The sequence below is a fragment of the Australozyma saopauloensis genome, chromosome 4, assembly GCF_035610405.1.
Source record: "Australozyma saopauloensis chromosome 4, complete sequence".
NCBI classification, from domain to species: domain Eukaryota; kingdom Fungi; phylum Ascomycota; class Pichiomycetes; order Serinales; family Metschnikowiaceae; genus Australozyma; species Australozyma saopauloensis.
The window spans coordinates 443,840-470,202 of record NC_086134.1 but is presented as its reverse complement, the minus strand read 5'-3'; the positions used below and the strand labels follow the sequence as shown (position 1 = coordinate 470,202).

General features: G+C 43.1%; 9 protein-coding genes across 9 annotated transcripts; 5 read left to right on the top strand and 4 right to left on the bottom strand.

Moving 5' to 3' along the window:
* Nucleotides 1-378: 378 nt before the first annotated feature.
* Nucleotides 379-5,775, top strand: PUMCH_003239 (uncharacterized protein; the record flags this gene model as incomplete). The annotated part of the gene is made up of 1 exon (XM_063022215.1): nucleotides 379-5,775. The coding sequence occupies one exon, from the start codon at nucleotides 379-381 to the stop codon at nucleotides 5,773-5,775; it is 5,397 nt and encodes a 1,798-aa protein (XP_062878285.1).
* Nucleotides 5,776-5,824: 49 nt separating this feature from the next.
* Nucleotides 5,825-11,533, bottom strand: PUMCH_003238 (uncharacterized protein; the record flags this gene model as incomplete). The annotated part of the gene is made up of 1 exon (XM_063022214.1): nucleotides 5,825-11,533. The coding sequence occupies one exon, from the start codon at nucleotides 11,531-11,533 to the stop codon at nucleotides 5,825-5,827; it is 5,709 nt and encodes a 1,902-aa protein (XP_062878284.1).
* Nucleotides 11,534-11,955: 422 nt separating this feature from the next.
* PUMCH_003237 (uncharacterized protein) lies at nucleotides 11,956-12,264 on the top strand (the record flags this gene model as incomplete). Its single annotated transcript, XM_063022213.1, has 1 exon — nucleotides 11,956-12,264. The coding sequence occupies one exon, from the start codon at nucleotides 11,956-11,958 to the stop codon at nucleotides 12,262-12,264; it is 309 nt and encodes a 102-aa protein (XP_062878283.1).
* A 393-nt stretch (nucleotides 12,265-12,657) lies between these two features.
* Nucleotides 12,658-14,748, top strand: PUMCH_003236 (uncharacterized protein; the record flags this gene model as incomplete). The annotated part of the gene is made up of 1 exon (XM_063022212.1): nucleotides 12,658-14,748. One exon carries the CDS (start codon nucleotides 12,658-12,660, stop codon nucleotides 14,746-14,748), a length of 2,091 nt encoding a protein of 696 aa, XP_062878282.1.
* A 59-nt stretch (nucleotides 14,749-14,807) lies between these two features.
* PUMCH_003235 (uncharacterized protein) lies at nucleotides 14,808-15,872 on the bottom strand (the record flags this gene model as incomplete). Its single annotated transcript, XM_063022211.1, has 1 exon — nucleotides 14,808-15,872. The coding sequence occupies one exon, from the start codon at nucleotides 15,870-15,872 to the stop codon at nucleotides 14,808-14,810; it is 1,065 nt and encodes a 354-aa protein (XP_062878281.1).
* Nucleotides 15,873-16,210: 338 nt separating this feature from the next.
* Nucleotides 16,211-17,635, bottom strand: PUMCH_003234 (uncharacterized protein; the record flags this gene model as incomplete). Its single annotated transcript, XM_063022210.1, has 1 exon — nucleotides 16,211-17,635. The coding sequence occupies one exon, from the start codon at nucleotides 17,633-17,635 to the stop codon at nucleotides 16,211-16,213; it is 1,425 nt and encodes a 474-aa protein (XP_062878280.1).
* A 693-nt stretch (nucleotides 17,636-18,328) lies between these two features.
* On the top strand, nucleotides 18,329-21,394 carry PUMCH_003233 (uncharacterized protein; the record flags this gene model as incomplete). The annotated part of the gene is made up of 1 exon (XM_063022209.1): nucleotides 18,329-21,394. One exon carries the CDS (start codon nucleotides 18,329-18,331, stop codon nucleotides 21,392-21,394), a length of 3,066 nt encoding a protein of 1,021 aa, XP_062878279.1.
* A 1,360-nt stretch (nucleotides 21,395-22,754) lies between these two features.
* Nucleotides 22,755-24,083, top strand: PUMCH_003232 (uncharacterized protein; the record flags this gene model as incomplete). The annotated part of the gene is made up of 1 exon (XM_063022208.1): nucleotides 22,755-24,083. One exon carries the CDS (start codon nucleotides 22,755-22,757, stop codon nucleotides 24,081-24,083), a length of 1,329 nt encoding a protein of 442 aa, XP_062878278.1.
* A 278-nt stretch (nucleotides 24,084-24,361) lies between these two features.
* On the bottom strand, nucleotides 24,362-25,039 carry PUMCH_003231 (uncharacterized protein; the record flags this gene model as incomplete). The annotated part of the gene is made up of 1 exon (XM_063022207.1): nucleotides 24,362-25,039. One exon carries the CDS (start codon nucleotides 25,037-25,039, stop codon nucleotides 24,362-24,364), a length of 678 nt encoding a protein of 225 aa, XP_062878277.1.
* Nucleotides 25,040-26,363: the final 1,324 nt, after the last annotated feature.

Here is a 26,363-nt window from a genome sequence, read left to right as displayed (position 1 = left end):
TCAGTTTTTTCTCCTCGATACCTCTAAAACTTTCAGATCACCCAATAAAAGCTTCTGAGCCAATTACAAAGAAAAGTATTAAAAAGCTCAGTTTGATTTTTCAATTTGTTCTCTCGGATTTTGTGCCTGAATTATTGATTAGAAGATCTTGTCCCCTGCAGATATTATCTCGCATTATATAAGCTACACATTTTTCAGCAATAAGATCAGGTTTGACGGCTTTGAGTCATTGATCGAAAACGCATTTCTTACTATATAGCCTCAGTTGTCGTATCTGCTATTATCAGCCTGCTTTATATAGAGTATCCGCTTTAGATTTCTCAAAATCTCTCACCTGGTGGAAAGAAAGCCTCCGCCAAAACCTCTCTTTTATCAGAAATGAGCGGCCAAATCGTTTCTGACAGCCATAATGACGAAATTGAGTCTTTCAAGCAAAGATTCAGAGCTTTTTTGGCTCTGATTCCCAAGAAGCTTGGCTACCGACAAGACAATGTAAGGAAAATCAAATTAAATGTGTTTAAAGCATGCTTTTTTGCTTTGACAGGAGAAGGAAAGTATGCAAGGGAGCTTTTTGAAAAGGTTTCCGATGAGGAATTAGAGGCCATGCGTGACTACAATTGGGATCTTACTCAAATTGAGCCACGGCCATTTTACAGTCATGGTGAACTTCGACAATTTTCGCACGCCAAGGGTCAGGCGTGTGCTCGAATTCTTCATGAAAATGAATATCTGTATAGATGTGAAGAATGCTTCTATGATGAGTCGTGTGTTCTCTGTGAATACTGCTTCAATCCCAGTGACCACAAAGGCCATGGAGTCATGAAATATAGTTCACAAGGTGGCGGGATGTGTGACTGTGGTGATGATTCAGCATTTCTTGTGAAACTACATTGCAAGTGTCTGCAAGACCCTGTCGAGGCCAAAGTTAGTCCGGAGTTCAGAGAACATATCTCCCACATTCTTGAAGTGGCATTAGATTTCATCATTGACGTCGGAAATGCATCCGTGCTGAAATTGCCTGCAATCGACCGATTTCTACAAAATAATCCTAGTGTTGAAGCTACGAAGTCTGTACTTTCCCTTTCGACTTTGCCTAGTGATAAGTATGGTAAAGGTGATGAATTCGATCCAAATTCCGATGATTGGCTTCTTGTACTTTGGAATACTGAGTCATTCCATCTGGGTGCGGACCTGTCTGCTGTAGCTTCTGCTGCGAATATTAAGATTGATGTGGCAAGAACGGCTGCTAACGAAGTAGGCACCAATGGAAGCGCCATAATCACGTCTGGTAAAATGCAAGAGCTAATCAAAATCAAAACTGAATTAGATAAAGAAGATTGCATTACGACAATCCATTCTGTTAAAGATTACCTCCGTGAGAATGTCGTGTCATCATTGCTTACCTGGCTCCAGGATGTTAGTTGCAATGACTGGAATTTTGGATTCAAGATTTTAACAAAAAACATACTTGCACACCACTTACTTCATATTCCGGAAGTACAGCCTGAGAATGCTGTTTTTCAATTACACGATACGATCTCGAGTTCGTCCTTCCACGACGGTATACCAGACCATTTACTTTATCAAGGCGCCCTCATGGGATACACCATCAAGGAGGGCGCGGAGTCTGGTCTTTTCAATGCAAAAAGTCATGATAATTATTTCAAGATGGAAATAAAACGTGCCTCCTTGACAAGAATACAACTTCTTCTCACACACGAGCTTAGATTTCCGAGGTGTATCAGAAGCAAACTTGACAAGTTGATTATTCAGTCTCTCATGCATGATAATAATTTCAAAGATGAGTTTTCTGTGCAATTTCTTGATATTTTCCCGGGTTTGTTGTTTCTTCTGGTACTCGCTGATAGGGAAGTTGAAGATTCATGCATGCAATCCATATCCATTCAGGTCTTCATGTGTCCCCCAACAAATAACCAAGTAGTCAATGGGTCACAGTTGCCGAACATATTCTGCTCTGTTCTTCACCTTCTTTCCAACTATATCACATACAAGAATGAAAGCGGTTTCTACAACTTTCCGATGGATGAAGCTGCTTCAAGACCAGACGAGCAGACATACAACACATTAAAAATAGGAAAAGAAACTATTTACCGAATTTTTTCCAAAAATGATGCAGAGAACTTGTTGAATGTTGTTCTACGTCCAGAAAATCTCGTTTGCTTCTTGATGTTCATCAGTCTTGGTCAGGAGATGGGGTGTGAGAAAAGGGAGACTGAAGAGCATGTAGAGCTTGAGCGAGTTAATGAATTTCAAACTTTGCTTAAAGCATGCATTCCATTGTTGAACATGATTAAGGACACAAGCAAATCGCTGGATTTGAGAATAGAGGATATTAAACGTGCAGTTCCAATCATTCTAGATCTCACCCAAAGAAAAGACAATATTTACTGGTGTTCCACAAAAGCAGTGACAGAGAAGCCTGCTTCCTTCATGGATCCAATGTGCTATTTTTTAGGAATTGTCTTGAGGCATGCTCAAATTGAAGAAACGCTTAGTCTTCTTCGTGAAAAGCAAAGTGAGTTCTCGGGAGTTTTTGACTATTCTTTGCAAAGTATTGTTTTGGCTGCTCAGGTCAAGATAGGCATATGGGTCAGAAATGGTATTATGTTATCGTGTTTAGCATCCACGTATACCGGGAAGATCATGGCTACTGTAGCCTACTACAATGATTTTCATCTCATGCAGATAGCGGCTTTAACTATGAAACCGGAAGATTTTCTCAGTCGAATCATCAAACGTTGGGAGTTGGATTCGTGGATTTCTGACGAGGTTTCACATAATGATACTGTTTACAAAGAAAAATTTGCTTTCGCTTGTGAACAATTTATCATATTCATCTATAACATTATGGTCGAAAGATTTTTCTTCGATTATCATGATATGAAAGCCCAGCAATCATACCAGAGAACAAAGTCATTGATCTACCTTCTTGCTGAGGGTCCACAACCATTTTCTGCTCTTTGGAAACATGGTGAGTCACATGGTATGACTGTGGACGAGTTCACAAGTGTGCTCAATCAACATGCTGATTACTCTGCCCCTCAAGGCTTGACAGATTCTGGTGTTTACCGACTCAAGCCCCAACTCTATGAGACTGTGGACCCAATCAGCTTGTTTTTGGACTCAGGCTCTTCTCAGTCAACTTTCATGCTTTTAGTCGAGACAATTGCAAAAAATAAGAAAAAGAAAGTCTCGCAAATTTGCTTGCAACCTCGCATAAATCCCTCCAAGTCTGAGTTCGTGAACCGAAATTTGGGAAATTTCTTGAGAGTCCGAGAGTTCGCAAAATTTACTTATCGACTTTTACAAGTTGGGTTAAATGAAAAAGATGAGAGCATACTCTCGCCTTTGTTACATCTTCTACATGCCATTCTATTAGATGATGAGAAGGTTTTTGGAAAGGAATACTTCAATCAATATTTCCTTGAGTATCCAATTTGCAATTTGTTACTCTCGATAGTCGATGCTCTGGTTTCTCCAAGCATAGGCTCCAAAGCAGAGCTCATATTGGAAATTTTCATTGAAAAGGATGACAATGTCATACAGTCCTTAACATTATGTTTTGGCGAAATGCACATCAAAAATTTCACTGAGAAGAAAAGAAGTTCCTCAGAAAAGAAAAGAAAAAGATCCAAAGATGCGGCAGAGGCTCGTAAGGCAAAAATTCTTTCCAAATTTGCGAAGCAGAGGCAAACCTTCATGAAACAGAACGAAATCGAAACCGAGCCGAATCAATCTGAAGAAGCGAAGTTCAAGGCAAGCTGTGTAGCATGTGGCGAGCCCGAATCTGTTGGAAAAAAATTCGGTGTACCTTTTGCGTTGACAAATTCCTCCATTTCGTGGTCACTTCCCCACCCGAACTCACCTTTCTTTGCTTTTGCATTCGAAGATTATTGGAGTGATGTGAATAAGAAGAGTCAAGACCCAGCGACGACCGATAAATCTACTGGATCGCCTCATCTGCATGAGTGTGGGCAAGATCTAAGATCTATAGACACTGGAGGCACTGAAAACACCGAAGACACCGAAAATGCCAGTATGGAAAGTGGAGCTAAAGAGGAAACACTCTTAGAATTCTTGCATTTCCCTCAAAAGAACAAGAAGACAGTCGTATTGCCTTTTACCTGCTCTCATACAATCCACGAGGACTGCTGTACAAATGACAATCAGTCCCAAAAATTTGTATGTCCCTTGTGTGACCAACAGTTTTCTCGGATCTTGCCGACATTCTATTACCTGACAGAGAGTTTTTTGCCTCTGCAGTGGATTTGCGGTGATACAAACAAGAGCAAATATAGTGAATTTGTCTCTGAATTAAGTCTCGCGAAGAACGATGCGATGCTCGCAACCGTACTTCACCCTGATTATTTCGAACATGGAAAGCTCAAAGATCCCGTGTCTGAACCTACCTTTGACCCCTTCCGGATTCGCAATCCAGATGTATACTCTCTATTTGATGATTTGCGGAGCATCTCTGACTTAGTGGCAAACCTAATTCGCTCCCATGAAATGGCTTCTCGAGTTGACGGAGTTGACGGTATGAGTTCATTCGTCGAGTCATTCCCATCGTCAGCTATAACTCTTGCGAGATCTTTGATTCAAAGTCGGGTATTGCTCTTTGATGCTAGCGTGAAAAAATACTCAAAAATGAAACTCGAGGAAAGTTTGATGAAACACTACAGTTTCGGACCAGCTTCGAGCACTGTGTTCTGTGACATTGTGTCATTGTTCTTCCAGACGAATGAGTCGCTACAGACGCTTTTTAGAGTTGGATTTGCCAAAGTGATTTCGGATGTCCTTAAAACATTTTTAAATGACTACGATTCTCTCGGATTGTCTAACTTCCCGAATATAAGTGAGGAGCTGATCGATAAGTTCTCTGAATTCGAGGCTCAGCTATTTCCAGAATTTACGGGAGATGGTTTTGCCTTCCAAGAGGAGTCCAAAAGCTTTTACTATGGTTTGCAGAAGTGCGTTCTTCCTTATTTGAGGCACTGTGTTCTTTTCAAGCATATTTTGACCTGTAAGCAAACTGAGATTAATGACTACTGTGCCCTTGATGACTTTGACTCTATTCAAGATTATGAGGAGGATTGGCTGATATCTGATTACATTTCATGCCTCTGTAGTGCTTTGAAGATTCCATCGTTGGATCAGATCATAGAATGCTGTGCAATTGACATGGAAAAGGCACAAAGGACTGAATTAGAAGGTAATATTATTGTCAGTTTATCTGAGGAGAATGTCAAATCAAGCGAGGATATCGAGTATCCAAACGTTCAAAAGCTCATTGACTTGCCATTGACATATGCTGAGACACGTGGCATCGATCAGTATGCTTACTGTCTCACCTTTCTTTGCTTACATTGTGGTGAATATCTTTCAGCGGAGCAAAGTCCTATGCATCAAAAGAATTGTGCTTTGATGAGCATATATTATGCACTGCGACAGAATTACTTCTATTTGTCGTTTAATGGGTCAAAGAGATCCTTCGATAAGCAGTTGCCTGGGCCCTACTTGACGGAACACGGAGAAGTGAAACTGGACACTGTGCCCGGAGTAGCATTGCTTAGCAAGATGAGGTATAAGTACTTGAACAAAATTTGGCTTAATAATGAGTTGTTTGGCTACATTTCTAGATCGAATTATCATGACCCGTCAAACCCTCTCGGCCTCAATATGTCGGAGTCCGAGGATGAAGACGATGGATTTGATGATGAATCTTTAATTTGGAGTCAAGGATTCCGGGGATAGCATTTTTATTTACTTCAATATAGTGTCGTATTTCAGTCAATTTTGATTCCTAGAGAGTTTCCCAACCTCCAGCGTCAATAGTGCTATCCAATCTTCTAGCTATGTAGTTCGGTATATTATGCATGAGCCACATGTTTCTTGTGAAATCTTCGTATCGTTCTTTCAGTAGATGCGCAGTCTTACCTTTCTTGTTTTCTCCTGATAATTCACCATGCTGATCAAGGTAAGGTGCATCGAAAAATGAGCCACCATTTCTATGCAACAACACAAGACTTCTCTCCTTCGGCAAAAGAAATATTCCAACACTATTATTGCATTCACTTGCAAAATGCGCACTACATTGCCCATATGTTGAGTCAATTGCACCTTTTTGCACATCAACAACAGAAGCACAATACATGCATAATGCGGGGTTCTCGATAGTTAGATGTGGGTTTTGATACTTTTCCAGGTAGTAATATTCTGTAAAGAACCGGTCCAAACGGGTTGGAAGATTGATTAGTCTCACATGACCTGGATAATCGAGAGAGGTTTTAATGAGAGGATCCTCTGGCTCTTCCGAATTTTTGAGAAATGTCAAGAAACTCTGCATCATATGATTTTCTTCAGTTTGGGAAGAATTGTTGGCTGTCATAACCGTAAGCATTGAATTCAATGTTGGAATGTTCAAGATCTGGCAAATCTGATCTGCCTCGAAGATCATATCTGTGTTTGAGAAATCAACTCCCTCAACATCAGCACAACAAACATAAACATATATCAACGCCTGTCTTAGGAAGGGGGTGACGGATTTGAGAAGCATCGAATAAAACACATAACCAAACCGCTCATCATTCGCGATGGAATTGTTACGAACGGAACTGGATTTGGCCTGCTGCAAATTCATGAATAGTGAGCTGGCTGCGTGTGCTTCACGATCTGAGATAACCTCTGACACAGGAACATCTAGGATATTAAAATTCTCGTTCTCGAAAAAGTTGTTGGCGACTATTTGGGAGAAAAGGATGTTCGCCGTCTGAATGATAAGGCCAGAGAAGCAAATTCTCAAAATTGAGTTGAAACTTATTCCAGCGACACGAATTGGGATGCAATTCACCAACACCTCAAGGAAGTCCCCGCAAAGGATCGTCTCATTAAGATGATCAGCTGACAACATTTGCAAATGCGATAGCTGCTTGAGATGAAATTCAGCACTGTTGGTAGGTTGTGTAGTCCAATTGTTGACCTCCATTTCCATTAATGTAAGTCGGAATTCATTGAAGACTCTTAAATTGATCAATGTATTGTTTGAAAGCTGGTTGATAACACTTATGTCATTTGTGTCTAAACCTCTCAAAGAAATTTCCGCGAATTTTAAGCTGTTGACGAATACGACTGGGTTTTCGATCTCAAAATCCACTGGAAAGCTTAGCATGGCTAACAATTTGTACATGTTTGTGATCAAGAGTCGGAAATCATTTTGAACGTCTGAGCTGCTCATAAAAGAGTTTGATCTAAACATCTCGATAGAAGAGGGTGCGAGGATCAGAAATTTCCGGACTGAATCCGTATTGTTTTCCATGAACCGTTTGAACCAACCATCTTGATGTATATTCCTCAGAATGGATATTTCAGAAAGTTCAACATCCTCATTTCCTCTCTCGACAAACTCTTTCATAGACCTATTGTTATTTGCCCACAACAATGGAATGAACATATTGTTCAAGGATTTACACAAGGGACATAGAAACTCTCTATTCTCCACAACATCAGGTGGATTTCGTGTGAGCTGACTCAGTCGAGGTCTGCAAGTTGATAAATATTGAAGATAGCACAGAAAATGCATTCCGTGGCCACAAGTAACAGAAGTGACATTTCTTTCTATGCATTCGTGATCCGTGAAACCTGGTCCGAATATCGCCTCATCTTCAATACGAGTTATGAAGTCTTTCCATCCCGTGGTGACATTTTCGGGGATATGCCCGAATTCAGGATGAACATTGAGACTGCTATTATCGGAAAACGCTTTGAGGAACCAGTACTGATTGTTGAAGGGCACTTTCCGGAATTCAGAAGATTTCGAAATATGCGTAAGTAAGCCAAATGGGCCAGCCTCTTGCGCAGTATCTTGACAAACAATGCAATGTGTCTCGGGAAACTGCCATCCCTCCAGTTCAGCATCAGCCATTTCGGTATCGCTACCATCATACTGCTCTGAATTTATTTTCAGGAACAGGGATTGTTGCTTCTTGAATTTAGCCAACAATTTTTGTTGCCTTCCTTTCGCCAAGCGCTTTTTTCTGTCATCTTCATTCTCGCATGTCATGTCACTCGCACATACCATAATTTTGGAGACATCGAAATTATCAATAGAGCCCGCCAATGTATTCAAAGTTGAGGTTTGTTTGAGATCAAACGAAGTATAAATAGCCCTTAACTTGGAATGTTGACTTTTGAAGGTATCATTATCTAGCAACTGGTAGAGCTCCTGAGCTAATGAAGTATTGAACTGGGTGAACTTTTGGCAAAATTGGTCAAAGAAACATCCATAAATATGATGTGTAATGGTTTTTTCTTTGCAACATATATGAATGAGGTGCAAGATGGTTTCAATCAAACCTTCCATTTTATTTGCACCAACACTCTTCACAAATCGGAGGATCTTGATAAGGAAGACAGCAAACAAGGGCGATGTAGTAAAATTTCCAATACCCCCATACATTCCGAGGTTCTCTTTTGACATTACCTTTGGCTCAATAACAATGTCATGATAGCGTTTATTGCTTGTCAATTGAAGTCTTTCCTTGACAAACTTTATAGCATCATCTTTTTTGTTGATATTGTAGTTGAAGTAGAAAGGGTTGATTTCTTCAAGACAACTTTCCTTGAGAGTATAAGTTCCCGTATCCTTCGCGGTCTTTGGTTTTTTGTAGGTAGATAGCTTTTCTAGGGTTACTTCAAACCGTTTGTCGGCCGAAATATGCTCAGGAATTTGAGTGCAAAGTTTTGAAAATGACATAGGACCAAAACACAAATTGTGAATAATCTCATTGCGGATCTTCTTCTGTGTTGTCTCATCACTTGAGGCCCCTCTGAGAAATAGATCCTCTGTGAGTATATGTATAAAAGAGCTCAAGCATTCCTCAAGCATGTATGGAAAAATGTCAGCATCATAGATCATGGGACTAATCAGGTCATTTGTTGCCCATTCGTAAAATGACCATAGTTTGAGAATGTCAGGTACAATTATTTCTGGTGGGACAATTGACAAGAAAGTCTGAATGAGGAACAAATCTCTCAAATATCCTTGGTCCCTCAAGTTCGTGCTTTTGTAGAGCTGCAACTGAGTTCTGACGCTGAAACCATTTCTCACCCAGTAGCCTGACTTAATCTGGGAAGAAAGCACAATGGTACGAATTGGGTATTGGTAAATTAAAGACATTTTTAAGTTTTCAAACTGGAAGGTAGAGTGCTTGCTTCTGAAGCCGTCAATGGCATCATTGATCACGCGCAACAAGTCGTCCTTTGAATCGAGTCGTGCGAATTCAATGAGCCATCCCAACAAAGAATGCAAGGGGTGGAGAAAACTTTGCTTAAGCTCTTTTCCAGCGCTGGCTCTGTCAAGAGAGTCTTCTGTGCTCGAAAAGTCACAGCCATAATCTGTTGAATTATGATCAATTGGAGCCGTCTGAATGAGATCTTTGTTTTCAATCGAGATCAATTGATGTACAACGTAGGAGATAGAATAAAGAGCAGTCTCACGCCTCAATTCTGGAGTTAAATTAGTGATGGCGTGTGCTACATACTCGGCAAATTGATAGATCACCAGTACGGCTTGAAAAAACGCTGTGTAGTCCGAGCTTTCGTACTCAATATGATTTTCTTTTTCACGAATCATCACCGGTTTGCCTTGAAATAGGGTTAGAATATCACAGACCATTGGTATTGAAGTGTCCTTTAAAATGAGATTTTTGTCCCTTCCTCTTCCTAAAATGTAACCAATATCAAATAGAATTTGACCCCATCTCCGGTTTTTCAAACTTGTCAAAGAAATTTTGTACTGGTCCTTAACAGGGGTTTCCATATATGGTACATTGCCTGTTCGAAGGAAATTAAAAATTGAGGCAAAAATTCGAGAGGCCTCCCCCCTATCTATAATTCGAGTAGAATTGGAAAGACACGTGAAAAGTTGAGTTGATAAGGTGCTCATTATATTCACTTCGGGTTCTCCATCTAAAGCCAAGAACATGTCAGCTATTCCAGGATAAATGTCCACATACTGGCAGCAGAAAACAGCTTTGTAATTAAGATTTGTAATGAGTGAGGTCGAGTAGATTGTATGAAGAACGACTCGAATTGATTTCCAAAATCTGATATCAAGATATATCATGTATTGGAAGCGTGAACCCTGAAAAAACTGAGAAGTGTAGTCCAGTATATTTTGATCGTATTGGCATTGTTCGCTCAAATCAGATGGTACATCCCATTTTTCGGCGGGATTGAAATACCATTTTTGATCGGATTGATTACTTGGATTGATTGGCTCGACGCGCGGAAGGTTGAAATTTGCGTCGAGTTTACCGCGTTTCGGTCCTTGGGTCCCATTGAAATTAGCGTGAGGGATTCCTTTGTCCCAACGAGAGCAGAAAGATTGGCAAAGTGCGTTCTTCAAGTTGTCACTGCTTTTGAATACATCTCTTTCGACAAGTCCTCCGATCCATAGGAGTATTTCATGGCACATATTCTCCCTGAACTCATCTCTAGCATTCCTGATGCAAGAAATGAGACCTGTTGAGCTAAGACTTTTCTGGCGCTCGAAAAGAAGAGCCAGGTTTCTGGATTGGATGACTCTTGCTCTTCCATGACGATGGATTTGGTCCGCTACCATGACTGCAAACTCTGGAAGCTTCTTGCTTGCAAGATGAATTCGCTGTATTGCATCACGGAAATGATGAACTTGATTGTTGTATGCTATGAGACTAAACTTGTCGCTGGGTTGGTCGAATTCACAAGGCTCGAAATTCTCGTGGGGATATCCGTACTTTTTCGGATCTAGAGGATTACTTGCAGCGTACTTCTTTGGGCTCGAGGACATATCCCAGGGGAAATCAAACTGCAAATCACTTTGACACATTACGTCGATGATGTAATCTAAAAGAATATCAATTGTGCGCGCGAAAGCTTGGTGGAAGTCCTCGGGCACTTCACGTACTGCCTCGAAATCTGAATCTTGTGTCTTTCCATCTCTACAATTGAACTGATGTACCCATGCCTCAGGGTCTCCGCAATCACAGACACCACCATTTTCTCTCTGACACACTGTGACGTTAATTACATGACCCTGGTGTTGGTCGGGGTGATAACAGAAGGCACACAAAGCACATGTCTCATCTAGAGCACATGTCGAGCACTTGAAAATGGGCTCGCCTCTGCGAAACACCCTTGCGCAGGGCAGATCACGTTGGTGGCTAAATGGCTTCTGGGCGGATGCTACAAAGTTGTCCGGAGTCGGAACGCAGGTGTCGTATTCTGCAAACAGCCAATTAATTTCTTCGTCAAGTTTCCTCAACGCTTCGTTTAGCGGCAAGTCTCCAGCAAAGAGCTTTGGAAAGAGGCTCTGGTAGTGTTGGCCGCCACAAGAAATGGCCAGGCAGAGGTTTTTTCGTAGGAGTTTCTTCGACGCTTCGTCTAGTTCATAGTTGCTGTTCATCGGCATATGAAGCAAAAACCGCTTCAAGCCCTCGATGTAGGGGGGATCTAGTGGAGTCTGGTTGTTCATTTTAAGAAAGATGATTAATGCGATCGCTGGCTCTCGATAATATATATAAGTGGGAAATGTGGTATTACTGGTGTTCCATGAATAGTACAAAAATGCCAATTGCGCTGTATTTAAGGTGTGTGTAAACTATAGCAGTGGCGTTCTAGTGGCGTGGATCTTTGTATAGTGCAGAGTAATGAGTATACCAGATAACAGTGAGTTGGAGCACTGCAAATCGTCCCCATCGGTTTGCCACACACCCAAAAAAATGAGATTAATGAGATTTAAATAAGAAAAACGAAATATAGTATTTTTGAAAGTTGAACCCAGGTTTGTATTTCTTCATCCCTCATGCTCAACTGAGTACCCCGGAATTCATCTGAATACACCTTCCTATTTAGAGAAACGGCCAGGTGCTATCACAAACACAACGCGAGCACAAAATGGATGAAAAATCGCTATATAAACCAAACGTGGACTTCAACAAGCAGCAGCTCCAGAGACTCCAGGACATAATGTGTCTAGCGTTGGGTGTCGCTGCCGGTGCTCTAGGATTGGAATCTTTGGCCGGAGTCGCCTTGTATCTTGTGGGCATGACCGTGTCAAACTTGTCATTTTATGTCTTGTGCTGTGAGGGGAAACCGGAGCTTTTTTTCGCCGCTCCTTTGCGAGAGATATTTGTGGATCAGGTTCCCTCAGGTGTAGCAGGATACGTGATGATGTGGTGTTTGACGTATGCTTTGGTAAAGTGAGGAGTGCAGTCTTGTTGGACATCTGTGTAAGAACGCTATGTGGCCAGTCTAGAAATAATTCAGTGTTGTTAGTCAGCACTTGGTACTGGTAGGGAGAAGAGACTTCCACGTACTATAGCTCCAGAAGAAGGAACAACATTTGGCTTCAGAAAGCATGGGTATATTATGTTGTTACTTGTTGTTCTGTTTGTTTTTTTTATTTTCTTGTTGGACGTTTACCAAAAAAAATATCTGAGAACAAAATTAGGTCGCTTCGACAGTGAATACGCTAAGACACTGACACCGACGCAGTACACATACTTGAAGCTAACGTCTACCAAAAGAGAAACCAAAACAATCCTCGTAATTCACGAACCCAAACTATACAAAATCTTCCCCTAAAATATTTTCCCCATGACTACCTATGTATCTCTCAGTGCTAATTATAATCCAAAGGCCAAGGAGTGCACAATCGCCCACCCCCGTATTTCCGGCTCCTCAGACCTCCCCCAAGAAACATCCACACTTATCACCATAGGCCCAGCCACAATGGAAAAAATCGACTTATCCACAAACTCAAAGAAGCTCCAGGCCGCCTATGACTCCGTCGTGAAGGGCGACGGCCTGGCCACCTACGCCGTCTTTGAAGTCACCAAAAGCGGTGCTGCTGATGTCTCCGGCACCGGTTCAGGCTCGTTAGACGAGTTTGTTGAGGAGTTCAGCGACGGCCAGGTCCAATTCGGGTTTGCCCGTGTGACCGTTCCCGGCTCCGACGTTTGCAAGAACATATTGTTGGGTTGGTGTCCAGACAATGCCCCCGCCAAGCTGCGTTTGCTGTTTGCGGCCAACTTTGCAGACGTAGCCCGTGTGTTCTCGGGATACCACGTGCAAATTACTGCCAGAGACACAGACGACTTGGATCCCGAGGAGTTTCTTGCCAGGGTTGGAGCAGCTGCTGGTGCTAGATACACTTACCACAGCTCAGGGGCTGCTAGCGTAGCTGCCAGCAAGCCTGTCGCTGCCTCAAAGCCTGCTCCTGCTGCTCGCCCAACCACCACCTCGAGCGCTTCTACTTCTTCTCCTTCTTCTACCGGCCCAAAACAAGCTCCTAAGCCCAAGGTGTTTGGCGCTCCAGCCGATACCTCTGCTGTTGTTCAACCTGCTTTTGGTGCGAAGCCATCATTTGGCTCCAAACCACCAATCGCTTCAAAGCCTGCTTTCAAGGCCGCACCCAAGGCTGCCGCCAGTTCAAATGACAACGATGGCTGGGGTGATGAGAAGGAAGTGGAAGAGCGTGATCTTACCAAGAATCCGTTGGAAAACGTTCCTTCGGCCTACAAGCCTACAAAGGTAAACATCGAGGAATTGCGCAGCCAGAAATCTGACACCATTTCTTCTACTCCAAAGCCTAACGTTTTCAACAATTCAAAAGACAAAGAGCCTACTAAGGAGACTCCTAAAAATTTGAATGACCGCGTCAAGTCCTTCAATGCCTCTGACGATGGCCGCCTATCATCTTTGCCAAAGCCTAAGGTCAGCAACAACGTTGCTTCTAGATATGCTCCTTCTGCTGGAGTGCTGCAGCCCTCATTTGGCTCCAAACCCGCCTTCGGCTCTTCTCAGCCCAAGAAGGAGAAACCTGAGGGTGTCTTCCAAGTTCATGGCAATGAAAATGGCCTCACTCCCGCTCAGATTTGGGCACAAAAGAGAGGCAAGTACAAGGTTGAGCCTTCACTGGATGAAGTCGCTTCCGAGGTTGGCGGTTTGTCCATTGATTCTAAGGAGATCGAGAAAGATGAGGAGAAGGAAGATGTTCTGGCCCCTCAACCTGAGCCCAAGGCTCAGGAACCTATTCTTCCAAAGCGTTCGTTGCCACCTAGAAACATCGAGCCAATTCTTCCCAAGAGAGATCCAATTCCAGTCCCACAACCAGCAGAGGAAGAAGAGGAAGAAGTAGATGAAGAAGAGGAAGAGGAAGAAGAAGAAGAGGAAGAGGAAGAGGAAGAGGAGGATGTTGCCGTTGCCGCTCCTCCTCCAGCTCTTCCATCCAGAGAGGAACCCAAGGCTAGCAAGAGTTCTGGAGCCAGTGCCGTTGCTCAGTATGATTATGAGAAGGATGAGGATAATGAGGTGGAATTTGTCGAGGGCGACCTCATCGTCGAGATCGATTTCGTTGATGAAGAATGGTGGTCTGGCAAGAACGCTAGAACAGGTGAGGTTGGAGTCTTCCCTGCCGCATATGTGACTCTTGATGATGAACAAGAAAGTGAGCAAGTTTCGGCTCCGGCTCCGGCTCAATCGAAGGCTGTTGAGCCTTCGAAGGAAAAAAGCCAAAGTGCAATTGCAGAGTATGACTACGAGAAGGAGGAAGACAATGAAATCAGCTTCAAGGAGGGAGACTTGATTGTTGATATCGAATTCATCGATCTGGACTGGTGGTCTGGTAAAAACGCTGCAACTGGCGAAATTGGTGTCTTCCCTGGAAATTACGTAAAATTGCATTAAACTATAGCAGGTACACATACGATACAATAACGAATTCTCGTCCTAGTAAGCGCCTGTCACTAATTTCTCAAATACGATACAACGGCTTTGCCCCAAACCCCTGCTCGTTTATAGAAGGCAAGGTCGTCTGGCAAGGACTCAATCGCAGTTGCCAAGTCATGAGCTACGCCATCGGCTTTAACTTTACTGATTGGAGAAAGGTATGTCCTCACAAGCATAATCACCGCATGCGATTTCGGAAGCCTCGTAAGTATTTGTCGTTCGCACCTAAGATAACATCCCTTTTCGAAGTCAATCTGGTCCGACCGTAGTTCAATGATCGTATCGCCCTCGCGAGCATGATGGTTTTCTAGTTTGAAAAATTCATTGTTGGTTTGTAGTGACCAATTCGCCCGTTGCCAGATGTCTTTTGATTGAATTTTGTTAAAAAAGCGGTGCATTGGAGCTCTTAAACGGCCACTGTATTGAGGAACGGGACCATGAATATGTGAAATGGGCTTGTCAAAATTATGAGAGGGATCGAAACCGGCAGGCAGTCCAGTGAGCGAAGCTCTCAACACATACTCTTCGTCTTCGTCACCTGGATCATCTTTAAGCATGATAAGGAAATCTTCCTCGATATTGAACGCGAGGAATTTCAATAGAGATCTCGGATTTTCATTTGCCGAATATAATGGAAGCCTCGATCCCGTAATAGTATTATCAATATAACCACCAGCCAGATTGGCTTTAAAGTACTGCGGGTACCTCTGACACATGAAGTCGACAGTCATGTCGTAGAATTCACGGACAGCATCTACTGAGCGAGAATTCTCGTTGCAATGCACGAGTTTCTCTTCAAAATCAACCATGTTCTTTTTACGGAGATTCACACAGTCTAGGTACGTATTCTCGATAAGAAAAAGGCATTCTGGCTCGGATGAGAGATTTCTCACACCCATCGAAGGATTGAAATTCTTCTTCCCTACAAAAGGATACAATCGGAGCGGGTCACATTTTGCCCATTCAAACGTTGATCCAATTGACTTGTATTTAGTTCTGGGCTCTTTCCTCCAAAGTAGCTTCAATTGGAAAGAAATCCATACCGCTGATAACAATAAAATTGGAATATACAAGAGAAACATATTTCCTCGAACATCGCGCAGCGCATTGAGGATATAAGTAGCCAGTCTTGTGCGGAATCTCACCGTTTTTGAACTTCCTGATTCAGATTAGCGCGTTTCACACAGGATAATCTGCAGTTTAGACCAGATAAGAGAATATATATGAAATGGTGCGCACGATGAAGAATCATAGAATTTGAGGAAATGGTCGTAACGAATAAGAATCGACCCATTTCGCAGACTTGACTGCTCTTTATTTCCTAGCTTTGCATGTATTTTAACGATTTCTTATCGACAATGTAGATGATCAAGATAAATCCTTACAAACCGATACGTCAAGAAATTAAATTTGTATACAATTAGGTGTGTGAGTTTTCAGAATCGTCCTCAATCGGATCCTCTGTGAATTCCTCAGTTATGTCATCGGTAAGGTCAGCGGGAAGAATATCTCCCTGTTCATTGAGTAGGCTGTTCTCGTTTTCATTTTCTTCATTATCATCATTGACAGACTCGGTGTCTTCTAGAGCACTTCTGAACTCTTCATATGGAATGTAGCTATCATTAGCCTGGTCTTCGGATTCCTCGTTTATCATACTGCTTGAGTCATAATGTGGAGGTAACTCTGGGATAATGCTATGCAAAGTGATGCGTTCATCAACAGAAACATCGCTGTAGCCCTGGAAACTGAATTTAGCGCTCTCTGCACCTTCATCGTTCTGATGAAGATCCCAAAAATCAGGGGGAAAGTCGTTCTCACGCTCAGACAAATCATTTTCATCATCAATTTCGGACCTTTCAAGTAATATGTCTCCATTGAACTTTTTGTAGGCAGGAGGAGCAGGGCCATTGCCTTCAAGTGGGGCAAATCCCCATCGTTTGACGTTTCCTTCGATGTACACGAAGCCCATCTGGCCAACGTTCACATGAATAGAACAAAGGTTGTTTGCTCCTATGATTGGGTAGAGTCTCCCGTTTCTGGGTATCTTGAAATGACGCAAGTGCCCGCCAATCTTCAGTTCGCTGAGCTTCTTTCCATTTCTGGTGAAAAACACAGTGCCGGTCCGAACCTTGTATCCTATACCAACGACATCTCCCTCTATCAATTTAGGAAATGGCGCCGGCGATTCAAACTTGAAAGGCTGGTTGTGGCGGCGATAGCCATCGCTATCGTATGATACAGAATGTGCATGTCTTCCTGGCAACCGGAACCAAGGATATGGACTGACTCCAAGTCCAATAGACACCATAGTCTCCTCCGGGTGTGGGAGGGAATATATCTTACTCTCGAAGTAGTATACTTCATTGGTGGTGGGTATAGGAAGGTTGGTTTGGGCTGAGCATTCGAACTTCTTGAAGAAGGTGAGCTCGTACTTATTGACAATGATCAAGTCACTATTCAGAAGCATAGGATCCTTGACCATTTCCCAAGCCCTTATTCCCTTCTCCTGTATGCTCAAGTTTTGCGAAAGAGGTAGGTCATCTGTGACATACGGGAAGTTAGACAAGAATTCCTTGGCCTGGAAAAATAGCTCCTGCTCGTCCAGATCGAGCTCCAAATACGCCTGGTTATCTTCTTCTAGACTGAGGTCACGTTTCAGCTTTGCCCGCCAGTATCTGACCCCTTTAACGATTGCCACACATAGGAGTGCTATGATTAGAAGGCATAGACAAATAAGTGATATGATTAAAACGGGGGCATCTATCTGTGATGCAGACACTTCTGGCACGGGGGCGGCTTTTGTGGGAGCAACCTGTGCCAAGGCAGAAAATATGAATATGAACATGTTTGTGTGGGATTATGTGGGGAACTATATAAGAGTACTAGAATAATCTTATCTAAGGCCACTTTGTGTGTAGTCCCGTAACTGGTAAGGGCACTATCGAGCGGATTAGATGGGGAGCCAGTAAGGGGAAAAGATAAAAAAAAAAATGTGTATTATGGAGTTGATGATATGATCAAGGAAGTGCATATTTAAGTAACTAATGTATTTGGTTGCAATTCTGGTTCTATTTTGGTTTCCTAGACTCTCTTGCAGGGTCCATGTAGTATTCTGATAAGAGAACTAGACATTCTACTAGAATGGAGTAATTCGAGTCCGGTCCTCCTCGATATATTCTAATTCTATTTGAGATATTCTCCGTCATGCCTACTGCCCAAATTTCTGTCTAAACTACCAATTATGAACTCCTTAGTTTGTTCTTCTAGCCTCATTCAGCACAATATGCCGCCGTCACATATAGGTGACGTACTCATTCTTTTAATTTCCAAAACTCTTGATTTTCATTTTCCACGGTTGCTTTTCCATCTCGCCCTTCCATGATTGATAGGTTTCAAATTCCCTCCGAGTCAATACTTGCTGAGTGTCTGCCAGAACAACCTCAGCAGAGAAAATGAATAAAATGACAAAACCAAGGTTGACACTAGACATTTGTACAGATCTACACTAAACCAACAGCTTCGTAAAACTACGAATGATATGATTTTATTACCCGTTCTCTTTCTTTCAACTGTAGCAGCAGGATTCACATCAACGGAACACTACAATAAGCTTCTTAATACCCACGATAATCGGCATATATTCGCACAATTACAATATTCAGAGAAAGCCTTCTTCGATGCTGAATCGAACATCGTTGGCACTCTAAATTTTGTCAAGCATCATCAATTCCAGAGCCAGCCATACGTTGCAAATGGTTACATAGGAGCTCGGATCCCCAATCTAGGTCATGGTTTCGCCTATGATCTGCTGTCAAATACTACTCAATCAAGTCCAGAAGACCTTAATAATGGGTGGCCGCTATTCAATCGCAGGTACTCTGGGGCTTTTGTTGCAGGCTTCTACAATTTGCAACAAGAAACCAAAGGCAGCAATTTTCCGTGGCTTTCTCAATATGGTCTCGACAGTACAATTTCATCCATTCCTCAGTGGACAACTTTGAGTATCAAATCCGCTGATGATCATGAGTTGGACCCTGCCTTGCCTTCTGAGGCATGGGGCAAAGTTTCAAACTATTCACAAACACTTTCTTTTGAGGATGGCATTGTTTCTACACTGTATGTATGGATGGACAGTCTTCATCTCAGATACAATGTGAGTGCAAACAAAGAGCACATCAACGTGGGAACTGTGACATTGGAGATTTTCAATCCAAGCGAAGAGGCAACATACATGACCATAACTGATGTATTGGACTTCGAAACCTCCCATGACTGTAAGCTTCATTCCCTCGGATCTGTAAAAGACGGAATATTCATAATGTTTTCGCCCGTGAATGTTAAGAATGTGTATGGAGCTATTTCATCAAGGCTTTCCACCCTGGCCAACCACACATCTGACACTGAATCTGACTCTGCATCTTTTATGAAAATTAAAAACAATTTGAGAGTCGATATTGGGCCAAAGGAATCCATTTTAGTGCGCAAAACCGTCGGAATTGTGACTTCAGACCTTGACCCATTGAAATACACCCTGGCAAACTCAGTGTTGGGTGCAGCAACACAAGCTGCCACAAAGCATACGCATGAAAACCTTGTCACAAGCAACAAGAAAAGATGGGATTTTAATCTCGGGCGCTCATTGAAAGTACACTTTCCCGATGATGCACTCTTGACCCTTGCCGCCAGATCATCCCTATACCACCTACATTCGAACACACGCCACGATGCAGAAGGTCTTACTTCTGCGTTAGGTGTTTCCGGCTTATCTTCTGATTCATACGGAGGACAGGTGTTTTGGGATACTGACCTTTGGATGCTGCTGGGAATTCTTCCCTTTGATCCTCAAATCTCCAAATCTCTACTCAACTACAGATTGCACACCCATCAACAAGCTATAGCAAATATTCAAAGTCCTTCCAACCCTTTTTCATTGTCGCATGGAGCTATTTATCCCTGGACAAGTGGACGTTATGGGAATTGTACAGCAACAGGTCCATGCTTCGATTATGAGTATCATGTCAATACTGCAATTGCTCATTCAGCGTTCAACTTGTATTTATCCGGGGCAGTTGATGAGAAATATTTGAGGGACGAAATCTTTCCTTTAGTCAATGATGCTGCACAATTCTATTCAACTTACGTCGTGTTCAATGACACGCTTGGGAAATATACCAGTCATAATTTGACAGACCCAGATGAATTTGCAAATCATATTGACAATGGAGCATACACAAATGTTGCCATTTCGAATACAATCGAGTGGGCTGCGATAATCGCTGAGCATTTGGACATGGAGGTCCCACCTATCTATCGGCACATCCCGGGCAATATGCATATCCCGACCTCACCAGATGATGATCGTGTAATCCTTGAGTACTCTGGAATGCCTGCGTCTGTAGCTGTAAAGCAAGCAGATGTCGTCATGATGACATATCCACTTAACTATGATTACGACTCAGAAGCTCAAGCACAAGCCAATCTCGACTACTATGCTATGGAACAGGTGAGCACAGGACCAGCAATGACTTTTCCAATCTTTTCAATTGTTGCTTCCGAAACTCTTGATAGTGGGTGTTCGTCGGAGTCATTTTTGATGAAGTCGGTGCAACCGTACCTTCGCGGACCATTTGCTCAATTTCTGGAACAAAGCAACGACAATTTCGAGTCTAATGGGGGCACAAATCCAGCCTTCCCATTTTTGACAGCCAACGGAGGTTTTCTACAGGCTATTCTTCGAGGACTTCTCGGCATGAGGTATGGCCATGAAAGCGTAAACGGAAAACTCCGCCGGTTTTTGCAATTCAAAGCACATGAGTTGTCAAGTATACCCAAAGGTGTTTTTATACCAGAGATTGTCTACATGAATCAAACTCTAGCTTTGAATCTTTCATCTAAAGCATTGACGATAACGAACACAGGGTCAATTGATGATTCTAATGATTCGCTGGGGATCATAGATTTAAAGGTGTTCACCGGACCTAATGAGTTTGTAAAAACTAACTTGAAACCGCATGAAACAAAAAAATTCGAACTACTCTCACGAAAGAAGGCAAGAGTTCATAGCTTGACGGAGTGTGGATGCGCTGCGTTCACCAATATCAATGCCGGAAAAGCTGGCGATGTCACACTCCTGATGCATGATGGCAGCAACAGCACAAGATGGAAGGCCGGTCAAAGTTCAACGTCTAAGATTTTGATTGATTTGAAGCAGAAGAAGAAAGTGAAGGCAGGACTCATCAATTGGGGATCCTTGCCCCCGAAGACATTGAAGATTCACAGCGAGAAGGCCAAAACAGATGTGACATATTCGAAGTTTAACAACAGTCTTGATCTTTTGGCGGAAGTTTCATTTGGCTCGAATTCAGGGAACAAGTCTTGGAAACAAGGAGATATGTTCAATAAGATTTTGGAAAAATCCGTTGAGATCAACGCACCTTACAATGAAACAGAGTATCTACAGATTAAGCCTGTCAACAGGCACAATACCACGGAGTTTGTGCTTCCGTCAGATACCGCTACCCGCTTTCTCATCGTTGAAATAAACGGTTTGCACGACGAGAATGTTGAGGGGGGTGCCGAGATCTACTCAATTGATTTGTTCTAGCAACACGCATTTTAGGATAGACTAAAGATTTGACATGTATACTGTTTAAAATGAAAGAATTAGTAACGAAAGTAACTTTGATTCATGGTAGCGATCATAGATCAAATCTTAATCTGTAGGCTCTACAAAAGTAACACGGGCTGATCAGGTTTTCTAAGGACGCGCGATTTACAAGAGGCACTGAATGGTATAGGAATGATATATAAAATTGGAATGTGCCGTGCGAGCCCAAGATGATGTAAAGTGCATTTCTTAGAAGCACTAAAATTAGATCTCACTATTTTGCAAACATAAACAGAGACGCTCATGCCCGAGGCACAGTCCATCTCTCAGAAAATGCTTGGAGACAGGGCTACTGACACTGAACCCACGCAAGCTTCAATGGGAGCTACTTACGTTTCCTGATTGGGCACTAATTACAGAAGCGATCTCAAAGCTGTGTTTCTACGTTGATTCCTCCCGCATGCTGCATCGCGTGTTATTGTTTACAAGTCAATTTAAGGTAGACGCAAAACGCGCTCTATTATGACAGGGCCTGCAGCCAGCGGCTATAGCCATGAAAAGCCGCTCCTGGAAAAATGACCAGACATAGCCAGGGCAGTGATCTGAGCAGAAAAACCATCCAAAAAAAGAAGACGCAATTTCTCCACCTTCTCTCCCCTGCCCTTTTCTTGACTTGCTAGACCGTCCCCACATCTCCTTTTCTCGCGGGCAACTCCAACCCAAATTGGTCCAGCGAGCCAGCACATCTCCTCGACCATGCATGAGTGGTGAGGATGCATCTGCACCACACGATGTAGGAAATTGTCGTATCTGCAACTCACAAGAAAATCAGGGGGCATGTCGCATTTCGGCCCGATGTGGTTTAATTGAATTCAAGGCATGGCAGCGCACCCTAGACTGGAGCCGCCCAGACACGAATTCCCCAAACGCGTACTGCCAGTACCTGTAGCAGATAAGATCTGTAGAGGTCTAGCTGAGATGAGGTTGAGAACTAGAGAGATCTTTTTTTTTTTTACACCTGTAGTCGGGTCTTCGCCAAGTCTCTCCCGGCGTCGCTTTGCATGAACAGCCAATTCTTCTATAGTCTAATCTGTGCATCGCTAGTCGCTGTTGGTTGCACACCGCTTTCTTGTTTTCTGTGGCACCTGCGTAGTGTCTGTTGCAGCTAACCCACACATCTCGCGATGTGCATCAGGTATAAATAGATCGCGGCAAAGGCACGGTACTCCAAGTAGTTTCAGAATATAAGAGGGTGACGGTCTCCTGCAATTCGTGATTCGTCTTTTTTCTTCTCCAACTACGTCGTTTTCATTTATTCTCACGTCAGTTCTATTTTCTCTATTCACATACGCTTATCATGAGACTCTCATACTCTGCTCTCTTGTTCGCAGCCTCTCTCGCTTCTGCGGCTGATACTCCTTGCAATCCTACCACGCAAACATGTAGCCCCGTTCCAGCCCTCGGAACTTCTTTCGCTGAGAACTTCCTGTCGCCATCCAAGTACTTCTTGGAGGTCAACAAGAACGGCTTGGACTACTCGGACAACGGCTTGGCCTTCACCATCAACAAGAGATTCGACAACCCCTCCATCAAGTCTGACTTCCAGATCATGTTTGGTAAGGTCGAGGTCGAGTTCAAGGCTGCTGCAGGTCAGGGAATTGTCTCCTCCTTCTACCTCCAATCCGATGACTTGGATGAGATCGACTTGGAATGGACCGGTGGTGATGTCATGGAGGTTCAATCCAACTGGTTCTCCAAGGGTCAAACCACCACTTGGGACAGAGGTGGAAAGCACGCTGTCTCCAGCTCTGCTATGGAAAACTACCACTCCTACGGAATTGAGTACACCAAGGATCAAGTGACCTGGACCATTGACGGCAATGTTGTCAGAACTTTGTTGCCAAACAACGGCCAAGGTTTCCCTCAAAGTCCTATGTACATCATGGCTGGTGTCTGGGCTGGTGGCGATCCATCCAACCAACCTGGTACCATTGAGTGGGCTGGTGGTTTGACTGACTACTCTAAGGCTCCATTCACCATGAACATCAAGAGCGTTAAGGTTGCTGACTACTCCACTGGTTCTCAATATGAATTTACTGACAAGACCGGTACTTGGCAATCCATCAAGTCTATTGGCGGTGAGGTCGATGGTCGTGAGCAAGAGGCTATTCTGTCTTGGGGCAGTCTTAAGGCTGGCTCTAACCCAGGAAACGCTTCTTCTTCCTCTGGATCCTCCTCTGCTTCTTCTTCTGCCTCTTCTTCTGCTTCTTCTTCTAGCTCTGCTTCTTCTTCTTCTAGCTCTGCTTCTTCTTCTAGCTCCGCTGCCTCTTCTAGCTCTGCTGTCTCTTCTAGCTCTGCTTCCTCTTCTAGCTCTGCTTCCTCTTCTTCCTCTTCTTCTGCTAGCTCTACCTCCTCTAGCTACAACACCACTTCTGTCTCCAGCTCCAGTTCCGCTGTTACTATCACTAGTGCTACTTTGTTGCCAACTGCCTCGTCCTTCACCAACACTACCTCTAAGATCACTAGTACTCCTGTGACTTCTGCTGGTCCAACCACCATCATCTCGTCCTCGACTACTACCTCTTCTTCTTCCTCTTCTCCATCTATCACTACAGCCAACGCTGCTTCTGCTGTCTACAACAGCTTGATCCTCTGCGTTCTTGCACTTGTATGCAATGGTCTTTAGAAAAGTCAATAGACCTAGAGATTCCAGCGCGGCAAACAATCGCTTGACTCAAAAATGAACTTCTTGTTACGATTAATTTAATAGATACTTATTTGTTGAATACTTTGTAAACCATCATAGTTGACTACTTCCAATTTCTCATCTGCTATTCACGACTACAGTTCTTTGTTGAAAATTCTAAATTTGTATTTTAAATGTATATCATTGATCTACGAGAGCGAACGATTTCCGAAGGAAACTACTAAGCAAACAGAGGCAGAAAGAAAAAGGTTTTTAAACTAACAGTCCAAGGAAAACTTGGCTTGGCTGTTGGCATCAAAGACACCCCAATACTTCTCAACGTCGTTGATACCGGAGGTGTCTGGCTTCCAGGCCTCATCGAAAGCCTCGAAGACACAAACATTGACACCCCAGTTTCTCATGGCACAGATAGCCTCCTTCCAGTATTGCTTGGCGTTGTTAAGGCCTGGGTAAGCGTCCTCGAAGTTGGAACCGTTTGTTGGCCAGCCGGTCTCACCAACCCAGAAGTCGAGGTCGGTGGTACCCTTGACGGTTTGGATGGTCTGCAAAGCTTGCATGATGTCATCGAAGAAAGAGTAAGAAGCGTTGTTCATTTGTTGACCTTGCCAGTAAGAGAAAGCGTTGGCGTAAACGAAGTCAGCGGCCTTGATGGCAGCGGTAGAAGCACCGTCGACCAAGACGTTCCAAGAGTCGACAGTTCCAACAGGAACGTCACCGTAGGAGTTACCGTTCTTGTCCTTGATAGACTTCAAGAGAGTCTTGATGGTGTTGATAGCATCGGCCAAGTCGCTGGCAGTCATGTCCTTTCTGTACAAAGCCTCGGAACCCACAAGGAAAACCTTGACGGTGTCCTTGGAGATGTTTGGCAAGTATTGCTTCAAAGCGTTTTGCTCATCTTGGAAGTGAGCGGAGTCAGTTGGCCAAATGCCAAACATAACCTTAAAGCCGGCAGCCTCGGCAGCAGGACCCAAGTTCTGCAAGGTGTTACAGTCGGAAACAGCGTAAGTCTTGACAATGTTGGTGTGGCCAGACAATGCCTTGAAGTCGCTGGCGTACTCGGAAGCAACCTTACAGTTACCTTGGTTGTCCTTAACACCCAAGTTGAAACCGAGCTAGCAAGTTAGTATGTGAAAAATGAAAGAGTGCATTCATAAAAACTTCCAAAGAATAGGTAGTTGTACTTTCCGAATGCTTAGGAAATAAGCGGTGATCCATTTACATGAATGCTTGACCAATGAAGAGGCATCTACTCAATTTTTTGTTTCGACATCGAACGAAACACAAATTCCGAAAAGACGATGCCACAGAAGGGAAAATACATACGTCACCAATAGCGGACACAGCAGAAACGGTGGCAGCAATAACACCCAAAGAACCTAACTTCATGATGATGTGTATGGAGAAAAAGAAGTTGACACAGTGAAAACAAGGAGGGTCTGTGGAAAGTCGAAAGGTTTATCTATTTTTGGTGATCACGTGATTCTGTATGCACAACAAAACAAACGACGAAGCCTCTGATTCGGCAATTTCAGCAGCGAGTGCTTTGAACTCTGGCATTGCTTGTACTGGCAGATGTCAGACGATTGAAGTTTCGAGAGAATTGTGTCAATTTCAGGTTTAATCGAGAAATTGGAGGTCCACAATGAAGATATCTTAAAGGAACTATACTGCAGGCAATGGTTCGCTTGTTATGACTACAGAGCCTAGACTCCCAACAATACGAGGATAGATAAACAATCTGTTTTTTTCCGAAAATTTGTCGAGGTAAACCTTTGATCATGAATAAACTTTTTTCAGAGCGGGGTTTTTTTAAGAGATTTTATGAGCAAGATGTGAGTTGTCGAGTATGTGTCAAATGAAAGGCAGACACCAAACGAATAGGAGAGAATTATTAACCGAGAAAATTCTACTTAAGTATTGGAAATCCCATCAAATTCTCTAATTCCTGTTCTTTCGAAGTCGTTGTCTTGAGTTTCGAATTTTTATTCCCCTTTTCGAGATTTGCATGAATGTTGTTAGTGGACTCTGTAATTGAAATTGCATTCGCATGATTGATATTTCAGAAATTTAACTCAAGACGTATTTGAAAAACAGCTGAGAATAGTGTTTGATTTATCCACTGAATTGAGTATTATCGTTATCAGATCGTGACCAAGAAGGGTTACGATGGCTTATAATCGGTTGTGACTGTAAGTGCCTAGTCCGTAAGGTCTCTTCCATATACTCTCATTGGCTAACTGAGCTACTTCTCCAGCTTCT